The sequence below is a fragment of the Dendrobates tinctorius genome, unplaced genomic scaffold (assembly GCF_039654945.1).
Source record: "Dendrobates tinctorius isolate UK_male_01 unplaced genomic scaffold, ASM3965494v1 ptg000093l, whole genome shotgun sequence".
Lineage (NCBI taxonomy): Eukaryota > Metazoa > Chordata > Amphibia > Anura > Dendrobatidae > Dendrobates > Dendrobates tinctorius.
In genome coordinates, this window is record NW_027361761.1 from 19039447 (window position 1) to 19053356 (window position 13910).

A 13910-nucleotide genomic window follows, 5' to 3' on the forward strand; every position below is an offset into this window, starting at 1 on the left:
GCTGCAGTGCCTATGAGGGGGGTGATCAAGTTGTCCTTGGCTGGCGGCCTTAGGCTGCGGCACCATCTCCTGAACTTCCTATGGAACTGGAGGGACCCATATCCCCGCAGACAGTAGAAATCTCCATGGCCCTTTCCCTGGGCCCCACCAGTCCCTATCCCTCTCTATGGGAGATTGAATATATGCGGCTAGCAAGTAGTCAACGGGACGAAGATACCACCTCTGAGAACAGTTCCAGTTCAGCTTCCAGAACCCCAGGAGGGGATCACCAGTAGAAGAATTATAATTTTCCAAATCTCGTTACCCAGGAGGGTTTGTTGCACCAGTTGTGCCTTTGCCTTTTTGTTCATCATGTTGCCCAGTTTTTGATTGGCAGCGTTGTTTTTTGAAATGGAACTGTGGAGATTATAGGCGCTGATTGATCCAAAAACTTTTATTGTAAATAGTTGCACGTCTTTAGGTGCCCTTTCTTGGTTTTACATATAAAGACACTTTGCGAAGATAATGTTTTTACATGGACACTTTTCGAAGAATGATGTCTACCTCAAGGGACACTGCAAGAAAGCCCGGCTGGTAGCAGTGTTCAGCACTTTGCAAGAATCTTTGAATGTTTTATGATAACGTATTTGATAATGTTGTGTCTTGTGAAAAGTAAATGTCTTTTATAGAATATTTGATACAGGGAATTAGAAAAGTTTGAGATAGAATGTGAGAATTGAATAAAAACTGAAGAATTGAAAGTGACAGGTGACAGGCCAAACGTAGCTTGTCAGTGTCTTGCGTCCAGTAGAAAGAGAGAGAAAGAATAATTGCACTTTGAACTAGGAATTGCACTTAAGTAAATTTTTGATACTAAGAGAGGAAGTTAACCAGTTTGTAACGTTTAAGAAATGTGCCTCCTAGATAAGGAAGATTAGATAAGTATTGTTGAATAGTATTTAAAAATTTTTGTGTGTTCCTGTATTGTACCTTTTGTTGTCTTACAGCCCGCGGATGTGCTGTGTTTAACGGGGGGTATGTGGCGCCCCTGAGGCTTCAGTCGCCACAGAGGTACTGCACCTTCTCCTAAGGTGTAGTGCCCCACCATCCAGGTAAGATGGGAACTCCTGACCACGCTCCACACCTGCATTCCACACACAGGATAGTTCAGTGGGGCCACCTAACAGCTTCAGGCTGGGGGTTAGCAGAGCACCCCTCGTGGAACCCTGCTTCGTAACACGAGATGTGCTGGGTGGCGGGTGGAGTGAGATGATACAAAAGAGAGGGAAAGTGTAGGATTTGAGGTCAGTCAGACGAGGGTCTGAGAGAGAGAGAGAGCAGTCTGACAGCAGGTCAGCCTGAGAGGAGCTCAAGGCAGAGGAAGGCAGTCAGTCAGGAGAGGCTGAGGACTGGTCTTAGTGGAATGAGCTCCCTAGGGAAGGAAGAGAAGGAGAAAGAGACATAGACTGGAGACTACAGATTCCATAAGAGAGATAGAACAGATCGGAACGAAGGAGAATAGAAGGACGGTGGGAGGCTGGTTGAAGAAAGATAGAGAACCCTTCCAGTCCAGAGAGCGCAAAGGCCGGGGCCCGGTCCCCGAGGTTGATCTTTATGTCCGGCAACAGACACCGGAGGAGTAGTGAGCTGCTAACGCCTTGCTCCCACCATAGACTTGGGACACAACAGCAACTGAATAGAGAGCCGGGACGCAGTGAGGAGTCCCCAAAGCAGGCTACAGCTGTCTGTCATACAAGTAAAGACTAGGAACACCTAGAGAGAGGCATTCAAGGGTAACTAATTACTGGAGTGCTTCGCACCTAAAGGCGCATTGGAGGAGTCGTTCAGTAAGGTACATGTGGGGCGGAGTGTGGAATGGAGAATCCTATCCTGCCTGGAGGTTGGCTGGAGCCCTGACCTGGAGAACACCGTACAGAGGCAGGCAGTTGAGTGAACTGCAAACAGTAAGTAAAGCTTTGGAACCACATACTCTGGTGTCCTCCAGTTATTCCCGCACCACTACACCTGGGTACCAGCCTCCATACCATTCTGCGCCTCTCCTCATCCATTGCACCTACACTGCCCTGGGACTACAGCTCCACCTGTGGGGAGCTACACCATCTTTGCTGCACCACATATTGATATTGGGCGCCCAGGGCCATGGACCGCGTCACCGCTGCTGTGACACATTCCCACCTTGATACCGGCCCGATACCTAGTACCCCGCTGCCCTGGGTGTGCGAGGGCGACCCACCTTTATATATTGTGTTCTAACTTTTTCTATGCTATGACTAAGGGCAGCATTGCCTGAAACGTGTCAGAGTGTTTTTATGATGTACTAATAAAGGACAAGATTTTTATTCTATTTTCATCTCCTCCATTTAATATTTGCATGTGCTGGACAAGTGAGAGATGTGCATTTTTCCCTGGGAGTCGGCCGGCAAGAGCTTGGTGGTGATCTGTGCTCTGCACATGTCTAATGAGAATTGGATTAAAACATGTCTGGTTGAGTGAGCTAATGAATTCCTAGTATCTGCAAGCATATGGGGTAATAAGGGGTTAATGTCACTTTTGTATTGTAAGGTGACATTAAGCCTGGCTTAGTAATGGAGAGGTGCCGATAAGACACCTATCCATTACTAATCCTATAATTTGTAAAGAGTTAAATAAACACACACATGCAGAATAAATTATTTTAATGAAATGAAAGACCACACAGTTTTGCCATCATTATTCTTCTGCTAATCCAAACTATGCCCTTGATCTCTTGTAATATATAAACAATAAAAACCAACAATATACCATATCTGTCCAGTGTACAGTCCCACGGCGTAATCCATATCTGGGGGTTAAATAGTTTACAACCGGGAGCAGTGCTAATGCTACCGCCAAGGCTGTAAACCACTGAGGAATGAATGAGAATCTGCCGGCGGCAGCATCAGTGCCATCAGCGCAGCCTCCCAGCCTGATCCGCGGTGAACTCTTGAGCGTGGGAAAGTGACAGTTCATTTTCACACGCTGCTGAGTTCATCGCAGGTCAGGCTGTGAGTCTGCGCAGCATCAGTGACTAGCCGGTTTACTGTTTGTAAACCATGTGTCCTATCCTGCAATGATTTTACAGAAGCCAACAAATGAATTAACGGCTATTCTATTATGTATCTCTCTATGAAATATAAAGATATATGTATGTGTCAATGGCAAATATATATACAGTATATATTTATATATATATATACTGTATATATATACTGTACACCTATTCTACGTGTATACATGTATTCTATCTTTTCTATTACACTATGTCAGTGTGATTTTACTGTATAGCCATATATGAATTGCTGGCTTTTCAAAGGACACCGGTGCATAAAAATCAGACAGCACTCGCATGGTGCGAGTGCTGTGCGATTTTTTTTTCCCGCATCCATTGACTTGCATCGGTGAGTCTCGTCCGAGATACACAGCAAATATCAGCATGCTGCAATATTTTTCTCAGTCCGATTTCGGCTGAGAAAAAATTTGCAGATGAGATGTCACCTATTGAATAACATTGGTCCAAGTGCAATCCAATTTTTTATCTGATTGCACTCATCCGTATTTCTCGCAAGTGAGTATGAGCCCTAAATCTCCAAAATGCATGGTTCAGATGAAACCCCTGTGGCATCCATTCACTAGAATGAGGCAGCAGAGTTACTGTGAATTCCATCTGTCCTCTGTTCAGTTATATCCTTCTTTTCAGAGTTGCACAAAACTGAGGACGATGGCACTTTTATGCACGCCTAAAAGGAGGGCTACCAGAGGATCATAGAGCAGACTACATCCATAGTATCTCCATCTGACTCATTATAAGGAATCTTCTTCATTGTTTTATACTGAAACCCCGGTGTAAGCGCTCAATGCAAAGCGCAGGATAAATGTGCACCAAGCCTTACTGCAATCTTTGGGAGGCAGAATGAACAAATCAACAGCAGGTGAAGAATTGGTTTTATTTATTTTTTACGCCATTCTTCGTGCAGTATGAGCAATTAGACAACTTTACTGTTCGTGTTGGTGTGATTAGAGTGATACCAGATTTATATATTTTTTTTCCGTTTGGCTACTCTCACACAATAAAAGATGCTTTTTTTGCAAAAACTAGTTTATGGATTGCCATATTTTGGGAGCTATAATTTTTCCATATTTCTGCTGACAGAGTCATGTGATAGCTTGTTTTTTGCGGGACGAATTGATGTTTTTATTACTACTATTTTCGGACATGACTTCTTTTATTGCTTTCTATCCCAATTTTTGGGAAGCAGAATCAACAAAAAGTAGCAATTTAGGAATAGTTTTTTTGTATCATTCCACATGTGGTGAAATTAATAATGCAGCTTTATTATTTGGATCAGTACGATTACAGGAATACCACATTTATATCATTTTTTGGCGCTTTTACACAATAAAAACTATTTTATAGAAAAAAAATATATTTTATATTTTTTGCTTCATTCTGAGAGCTATAACTTTTTTATTTTTCCGCTGATGGAGTTGTATGGTTGCTGTTTTTTTGCGGGACTAGATGAAGGTTTTTAGCTATACTATTTTTACTTACACTTGATTTTGTGATCACATTTTATTCCACTTTTTGTTTGGCGATATAGTGTAAGAGCATAGGTTTTTGCCTTTTTTAATGGTGTTCACTGAAGGGGTTAATTAGTGGGGCAGTTTTATAGGTTGCATCATTCCATATGCGGCAATACCAAATATGTGTACTTTTTAGTTTATTTTTTTTACAAAAAAAATATTTTTATTTATTTATTTATTATTTTCTGCTTTAAAAAAAATTAACTTTTTAAAGTTTTTTTTCTTTTTTTACTTTTTTACTTAGTTTCACTATGGGACTTTGACTCTCACAGCTCTGCTCGCAGTTATAAAGTATAGCAATGCAGGAGGAGAATGCAATTATCTATGGCTACCTGTATAGTACGACTTGTTTTTAATGGTTTCAACACTCTGATGAATTATTTTACTAAATATCGATATGGTTTAATGGTTTAATACATATATATATATATATATATATATCCTTCTAGCCTTCCTGATCAACCCTGAAGGACAGATCACTGAAACTTGTTCAAACTGGTTTTTATTATCTTAAAGGCCCCGTCACACTAAGCGAGATCGCTAGCGAGATTGCTGCTGAGTCACAAGTATTGTGACGTAATAGCGATCTCACCAACGATATCGCTGTGTGTGACATGGATCAGCGGCCGGCCCCCCAGCCGGGTATCGCTGATCGTGCCCGAAAGGTCTGGACTTTTTTTTGGTCGCTCATGTCCCGCAGCATAGCATGCATCGTCACGTTTGACACCTCGCCCAACGACCCCGTTAGTGACTCAGAAGGGAGACAAAGGCGTGGATTTGCGTTCCCGTTTCCACGCCTCCCTCTTCTCCGATTGGTGCTCACTACAGCGTCCTGATTGGCGGGCTTGCTTTTAAAAGAAGGTAACATAATAGCTCTTCAGTACTTTGTTCCTGACCCGGGCGTGTCCTAGTTCAGATCCTGTTTGCGTTCAACGGCTGGGACTCCACATTGTCTCATCTGCCTTTACTTCTGAATTCAACGGTGCTTCTATAGCCTGTGTTTATGGTAGATATAATTTTTGGGGTCTCAACAGGGTTTCCACTTTTTTCAGATTTTTTTTAGGGTGTATGAAGTGAACACACCCAACACCCTGTATTTTTTTGTAAATTTATTTTTGTTTTGGTGGTTCACTTTTTGCAATGTTCCATGCATGTTCAGAGTATGGTAATCTTTTTTTTTTTTTTACAGATGTCTTACAATAGTGAGGAGTTCGTTCGGGAGATGATTGAGCTGTATCGGTCTCTGCCATGTCTTTGGAAAATCAAGTCCGCCGACTACAGCAATAGGATCAAAATAAAGGGAGGCATACGAGAAAATGATTGCTCTGTTCAAGCGTCATAACCCGAGCGAGAAGGTTGACGAAACTCTTGTCCGTAAAAAAAATAGTCTCTCCGCACCGTTTACAAGAAGGAGCTGAACAAGGTGGAGAAGTCGAGGAAGTCGGGTGCTGGCACAGATGAGGCGTACGTACCGTCGCTGTGGTACTACGACTTACTAGGCTTCATCAGTGACCAGGAACTTCCAAGGAAGACAGTGTCTTCGATGCGGCCGAATGTGGAACCAGACCCAGAGATCGAGAATGATCCAGACCCCCTTGTTGGAGATGTAATCACCTTCTTTTTTCCCATGAAAATTGAAATTTAACTTTGCATGTACATGCCATAGTTTATTTGAAAAATATTAAATATTAACATCTACCCATCCAGTAAAAAATTTTGGGTGTGGCATTGAAAGTTGTGACATATTTGCCATTCTTTGCTTAACTTTATTTTTTGGTTTCTTTGTTTTTTTTCCCACAGCACCGGCTCCAAGAACAGACCACGCAAGGGAGTGACACCATCACTGAGAGTGAAAGGTGTGTGGAGTTGGCATTAGAGGGGTCGAATGAAGAACCTGCCCCCCTTACTTTATCTCGACGGCAAGCAAATTCACGGAAAAGAAAGGGAACTTTGCCCCCGTCCCCAGACCTGAAGTGTTTGGCCAATCAAATAATGGCAAACTCGGCCATGGACAGCTTTGCCAACTTTGCAGCAGATCGCCTTGGTAAGCTGGATGCAAACCAAAGGAAGCATGCCGAAAGGGTAATTTTTGAATCTTTGAGTGAAGCGACGTCAGGTTGACTGGATGAAACTTCCACCGTCAAAAGTGTGATCGCCCGTGACCCTTCTTGGCCACATTCATGGACACAAATACAAGAGCCACTGCGGAGCACACCAGTGCGGAGGATTGGGCCACCGCAAAACCATCCCTTACCCCCACCCAACCACCATTTTCCTCACTTCTCTCAATCATTTCTTTCCGAGCTCTCTTCTCCGCCCAGGCATGGATTTTCAAATCAAGAGAATCAATATGAAGATTTATAGATTTTTTTTTCTTTTTTTGTTACCAGTTTAAAAGTTTTATTTTATTTTTTTCAAAGTGTTTGTAAATAAACTATATAATTATACACTGTTTTTATTTATTGTTTGTTGGATTTCAATAAATTTTTCATGTTTTTGCCGTAAAAGTGACAGCATTCTTCATTTTATTTTGCATGTTGTTATAACAATAGCAACTATTGAGGGTAATAATCTGTGGGACATCAATCGGAATGGAAAGCTGTATAATGCTTGTGAGAGACGATTTTTTTTTTTGGGGGGGGGAAGAGAAACACAACAACTGTGGAAATAAACCTTTTTTATAGCCTGACTTTGAGCTATCATTATTTTCAACAACATTATGAAAATCTAACAAAAACAAACTGAAATTCAAAAGAGCAAAAACCAAACAAAAAACTAAAGTCTTCCGCCCCGTTATTGGGCCACCGCAGCCCTTAACAAAAGCTGTTGGTGGTCCTCCACAGCTTGGGTCACTCTCCAGGAGGTCTTCATGACTTGGGATTCCTATGGTGGGTAATGGTCAAACTTAAATTCTGTACATGCAACAAAATATAGGTTACTTTTTGTTTAATAAACACGGTTTGTCAGGCCCTCCGGTTCTTCAGAGGATGACGGGCTGATGTTCCAGCCGGATCCTCGTGCATCCTCTTGGTCTTCCGGTGTCTCCGGCTGTGGCTGTGGGTCTTCTTGGGAGCCAACTTGGCTTTCACTGTCTGGAGGAAATAAGCACAATTATCAATAGCACAGGTACAATGCAGGTCTGTACTATGCGGGTCTGTGCAGGTGTTAGCATGGACTTTTCAGGGACTATACGGTGCTTTGTTTGTCTGTGCAGTTACTATGCGGGTCTGTGCAGGTGTTAGCATGGACTTTTCAGGGACTATATTGTGCTTTGTTTGTCTGTGCAGGTACTATGCGGGTCTGTGCAGGCCTTGACTGGGACTTTTCAGAAACTATACGGGGCTTTGGTTGTCTGTGCTGGTTCTATGCGGGTCTGTGCAGGCCTTGGCTGGGACTTTTCAGGGACTATACAGGGGTTTGTGTGTCTGTGCAGGTACTATGTGGGTCTGTGCAGGCCTTGGCTGGGACTTTTCAGGGACTATATAGGGGTTCGTGTGTCTGTGCAGGTACTATGTGGGTCTGTGCAGGCCTTGGCTGAGACTTTTCAGGGACTTTATAGGGGTTCGTGTGTCTGTGCAGGTACTATGCAGGTGTGTGCAGGTGTTAGCATGGACTTTACAGGAACTATACGTGGCTTGTTGGTTGTGACTATTTTCGGAGTTAACGGGGTGGAAAGTGCACTCACCATGCTCGGAGACCATCTGGGAGCGGATGCTGGCGATGCGTTCTCATGATCTATAGCGCAGATCCGCTAGTTTTTTGCGAATCTGTTGTGTCGAGCTCTGGAGACCAAACCTTCTTGCCAGGCCACGGCTGATCCTACGTAAAACATCCTGTTTATGTAGGACAGGATGTTCCCTGTGATGGTTGCAGGCATAATACAGGTAATCGACCTCCTGGATGAGGTAACGTACCTCAGCGTCACCCCAGTGTGTAGAGCGCCGCCTGATCACCATTTTAACATCAGCTCGGCCGCAGTAAGGCCATAAAACATGCCCACGATGCTACAGCTTCACCCACATTTATTATTGACATGTGGCGGCTTCACGGACGCTACTGCGTTGTCAGAGACCTTTTAATAAGATCTCCCAGGCCACCGGAGACGCTTTTGCGTCCCTAAACCAATTGACTTCTCACATAGGCATATATTCATAGTGTATAGAATATATATCTATGCTTATCAGTTTGTGTGTGTGTAGTATGTGTATAGTTAGGTAAAGGCACATTTATGTTTGTGTGTTTTAATGTGTGTAAATGGATTAGTATGTACCTTTATATGTTTAATAAAGAAAGAACAACACAAAGCTTTTTTTCAATTAAAACATTATTATTAAAACATTCTACAACAAAGTAACAAATTTGTAAACACGTTAAATAAAAAAAATGGTTAATTCACTGCTGATGCTGCCAAGCAATAGCGCCAGGACAGTTGAAATAATGGCAGTACTGTTCACGGCAGGTCTTGGCATTGTGGGTGTATCTGCTGGGTCCTAACGGTGGAAGGCCTGCTATTGCGGGTGCGGTCGAACGCCATTCCCCCAGCTGCACTTCGCCATTTGTTACGTCCACTGAGTCCAGGAACCCAGGCGGGCAGTATGCACTGGAATCACGCCACCTAAGAAAATTACGAAGCACACAGCAGGCCATCACCACAGAGTCAATTGAGTCCAGCTTCATATTTATAAGTGTGTGCATTACGCGGAACCGATTGGCCATGATCCCAAAGGCATTTTCAACCACCCGACGTGTCCTTGACAAGCGGTAGTTGAAAATCCTTCTTTCAACTGTTAGAGTTTTTTGGGGGAATGGTTTAAGCAAATGTGGATGAAGCGAGAAGGCCTCGTCACCGACAAAAGCAAAGTTCATGTTTCCTCGGGAGTCGGAGTTTGGAGGCAAGTGAAGGTCTGAGCTAAATAAACGTTCTCCAAAATGGGTATGCTCCAAAACTCCCCCATCGGAAACCCTTCCGTTCATGCCCACGTCCACATAAATATATTCATAGTTGGTGTTTACAAGGGCCATCAGGATGATACTAAAATAGCCCTTGTAATTAAAGAAATATGACCCGCTGTTGGGCGGTTGGGTGATGCGGACATGTTTGCCGTCCAAAGCCCCACCACAATTAGGAAACTGCCAAAGTTCCTCAAAATCGGAGGCAATCTTTTTCCAATCCTCCTCCGTATTTGGAAAATTCATGTAGTTGCGTAGACATTGGAAAATCGCTCTGCATGTCTCCAGAATAAGAACGCTCAGGAGGGGCCTTGAAATAGCAGCTGAAAAATGCAGGTCCTGAAGTGAGCGTCTGGTGGCCAGGAATCTCAGTGTGACTGCCAATCTTTCATCTGCCGGGATGGCAGCACGCATTTTTGTATCCCTCCGTTCAATAAGTTGAGTAATTTGCTCCAGTAAAAAGATGAACGATTCCTCAGACATCCGCAGATAGTTCCGGAAATTGTGTGGATTTTTGTCCTGCAACTCTCTCATTAGCTGCATGAGCGACAATTCGGATCTCCTCTGCAGACATTCTCTGGTCCACATACGACGTTTTCTTTTGGAACGCCTCTCCAGCATCTGGGCCTCATCACGTCGGCGAGCTTCCTCAGCCAACAAGGCAGCCGCCACAACCGAACACTGTGCCTTGTTCATGATGGAGCAAACTGGAAAAAATAAAGTAGAAATATTATAAAAGGTTAAAAAAAATAATTATAAAATATTATAACAACATGCAACGTGTGATGCAAAATTGCATACCATCCTATTACCGGGCGTGCCAGTAACGTGCTTTGACCAACTAAAATGGCTGAACATACAATTGAATACCATCCTATTAACGGGCGTGCCAGTAACGTGCTTTGACCAACTAAAATGGCTGACCATACAAAAGTCGAATGAAGCAAAGCCCTCCCTCCAGAGCAATTATAGCTGTTAATTAGGTCCCCTACAAATAATGGAAATGACCCTAAAGTAGACCCCAAAGATACATACCGTCAACACTGAGTAGGTGTCTGGGTCAATCAATCTGGAATCACAGCCAGTGAACGCTACTAGGACAGCCGGTGAACGCTACTAGGACAGCCGGTGATCGCTACTAGGTTCTGCAAGCCAAAAATCACATGCGGTCAGGAACAATGAACTGAAGCGTTAGTATTTCACCTTCTTTTAAAGGCAAGGCCGCCAATCAGGACGTGGTAACGACCACCAATCAGAGCTGAGGGGCGTGAAAAAGGGAACGCAATCCCCGCCTGTGTAAATACAGCGTCACACAGTACATCCCTCATCGAGCTGTGAATCGTCAAGAGAGCCTGCAATGTGACAGGGTCCCAACGACCGCCGACATCGTTACAAAGGTTGCTATGGCACGCCAGATCGTTGCTGCGTCGTTGGGTAGATCGGACTGTTTGACATCTCAATAACGACCACATAGCGATCCGGCAACGATCCCTGCCATGTCGGATCGGTGTCGGGATCGTTGTAGCGTCACTTTGTGTGACGGAACCTTAACATTTATCTTCTAAACAAAAGGACATCCAAAGATGAGCGTTATAGACCTTTTCCCAGGAGATGTTTATCAGTTTTGGAGTCCAGTACACATACCTTGTTGACATCAAAGAAGTTTTACACATAAAAGAGCACACAGATATACAGACACAGAGAGCAGAGAGGAGATGTGACAGACGAGAGACCATATGGATGGACACAGATTGAATTTTACCTGAATAATGTAATGTATGTTTAATTCACTTGTATATTTATTGTTTATATTATTATCGAATCTTATTATTTATTAAGTAAATCAATTTTGTTTCATTCAATTCTCGTGTGAGCATTTTCTTATTCATTACAATCCAGTTGAATCTGTTACAAAATCCTAACCAAGATGAAAGTGTAGATATCCCCACCAAGTCGGTAAATGCATGATGTAATCCACATCTCTGTATAACTCCAGGATTAATGAGGGCAGAGGTGTTACCAGGCTTTGCTTCAAAAGATTCAGTCTGCAGCACTAACCCTGCATCTGCATCTACATACCCTGTTTATTGCTCAATAAAGAACTTCAAGGCTGATTCATCAAGTCCTTTTCACCAGACAACTGTTCTTCTGACTAAAGGGCCTGTCACACTAAGTGACATCGCTAGCAATATCGCTATAACTTGTGACGTTATAGCGATATTGCTAGCGATATCGCTGTGTGTGATACTTACCTACGACCCGCTCCCCCGCTGATTATCGCTGATCGCGCGAGAACGTCCAGGACTGTTTCTCGTCGTCAGCTTCCTGCGGCGCTTCCTGTGGAGAGACGAGCGACGAGCGTGGAGCCGGGCGGGAGGACGCAGGATCGCCTAGTGTGACAGGTAAGGCTGGTTTCACATTAGCGCTTTTTAAGCGCATGCACGGCCAGGGGTAGCTCCGCCCCCAAGACGGCTCTCTGCCCGGCGTGCCCGCCCCTTGCTTGTAGCGCCGCCTCCTAGCGCACAGCGGCGCCTGTGATCGGCGCACCCTATCTTTAGCATAGGGTGCGCAGATCGTGCGCAGGCCGTGCGCTAGTTGTGCTTTGACCTGCGCTGCGCACTTTTGACGGTGCGCCGTGTGCGCCAAAATCCGAAAAGTTTGATTTTGGCGCGCACGGCGCACCGTCAAAAGTGCGCAGCGCAGGTCAAAGCGCAACTAGCGCACGGCCTGCGCACGATCTGCGCACCCTATGCTACAGATAGGGTGCACCGATCGCAGGCGCCGCTGTGCGCTAGGAGGCGGCGCTACAAGCAAGGGGCGGGCACGCCGGCCAGAGAGCCGGCTCGGGGGCGGAGCTACCCCCGGCCGTGCGTGCGCTTAAAAAGCGCTAATGTGAAACCAGCCTAAGTGGCGACCCCCGTCCCCAGCGATGTCGCTGGTGAGATCTGCCTGTGTTGCAGCTCACTAGCGACCACTTAGCGATGTACCAGCAATCCTGACAGCGTCATATCGCTGGTCGGGATCGCTGGTACATCGCAAAGTGTGACAGTACCTTAAGATACTATGTACACTGAAGAATAATCATGAAGCTCTTTATCTCAACCTAAGGGCTCATTCAGATATTCATGCACATAGGTTCGATCTTGGACAGCAATGCATGGACTGGTTGTGGGTCTCCTGACCGGAGCATGATGGCTTCACATATTTCCATGAGGCTGTCACGCTCGTCATGTCCAGTTTGTGTATCGAGGTCCATGATCATGGTGATGTGCACTGACTTCTGAATAAGCCCTAAGAGGGTAACAATTATGTTTGTATACCACTTAAAGTATCACGTACCTCCAAAATTCCTTCACCTGTGAGAAAAATACACTTCATGCTTCCCTTTTATATCCAGTAAATTATGAGACATCTATAAATGTTGATGGTCTTCAGATCTTACCTCTTGAAATGATAAGTAAGGTTTCTGCATATCCAGGATAGGAAAATTTCCGACTATTGGCCATGGCTTTGGTCCAGGAGGATAATTCGGATGAACACGTTCCCTTTGTTTATGTATAACAATTGCCAGGAAGATAAATGTTATGAGAAATAAAACAACTGTGAGGGGATCGAGGGGCCACATGTCCTCAGAAGAACCTGCGGTGGAGAAAGGAATCTTATATTACAGTGAAAGGTTTATAGCTGAAAGCATGCATCTTCCAAATCACTGATGATCATAGAATTAAGACTTTCAGATTCAGACATGCCTTTTATATCAAATGGTGGAGGACATCAACAAACATTTACATAATGTTTTCATAAAGATTTCAGGTTCAGACTTAGACATGCCTGTTATATAACCCACATGTTACAAAAACGGAGGAGCAGATCAACTAACATTTTCATAATTATTTTCTACTTATTCACAGTTTATCTATTTTTCTTAAACAATATTTTTATTGAGGTTTTCAGAGTAATAAGCAAAAATGTAAGGCATACATTTATACAATCACTTCCAAATGAATTTTGAGTGATGTAAAGCAAGACATCACAGTGTAATGACATTACAATCTTATCAACACTTGAAATAAGTGCGGTAAACAATAAACATAATAATACAAAAAAAAAAAAAAAAAAAAAAAGGAAGAAAAATAAAGAACCTTTACAAAAGTACACTAGGCACCTAGATATATGAAATTTTGGCACATCATGAATCAAAAAAAAAAGAAAATAAAAGTTCAGGATATGAAATCTTCTATTTTGGGCTTGAGTTCCACCCATCTATACCACCTTTCATCAAATAACTTTATTGATATATTGTTAATGTAGTGAATCCTCTCATAAACACAGTGTTTATCTACCAGCATAATAAGCGTGAC

The 13910-nt window shown here is 43.6% G+C and overlaps 1 protein-coding gene across 3 annotated transcripts in view; it reads right to left on the reverse strand.

The window, feature by feature from the left end:
* LOC141098594 (cytochrome P450 2C5-like) overlaps nucleotides 1–13910 on the reverse strand; it is a 227412-nt gene that overhangs the window by 131291 nt on the left and 82211 nt on the right. For all 3 annotated transcript variants that reach the window (XM_073586512.1, XM_073586513.1, XM_073586514.1), the window contains one exon: nucleotides 12992–13188. In XM_073586512.1, coding sequence (XP_073442613.1) covers nucleotides 12992–13174 — 183 coding nt within the window. In that variant the 5' untranslated portion in view covers nucleotides 13175–13188. The remainder of the gene's footprint in view (nucleotides 1–12991; nucleotides 13189–13910) is intronic.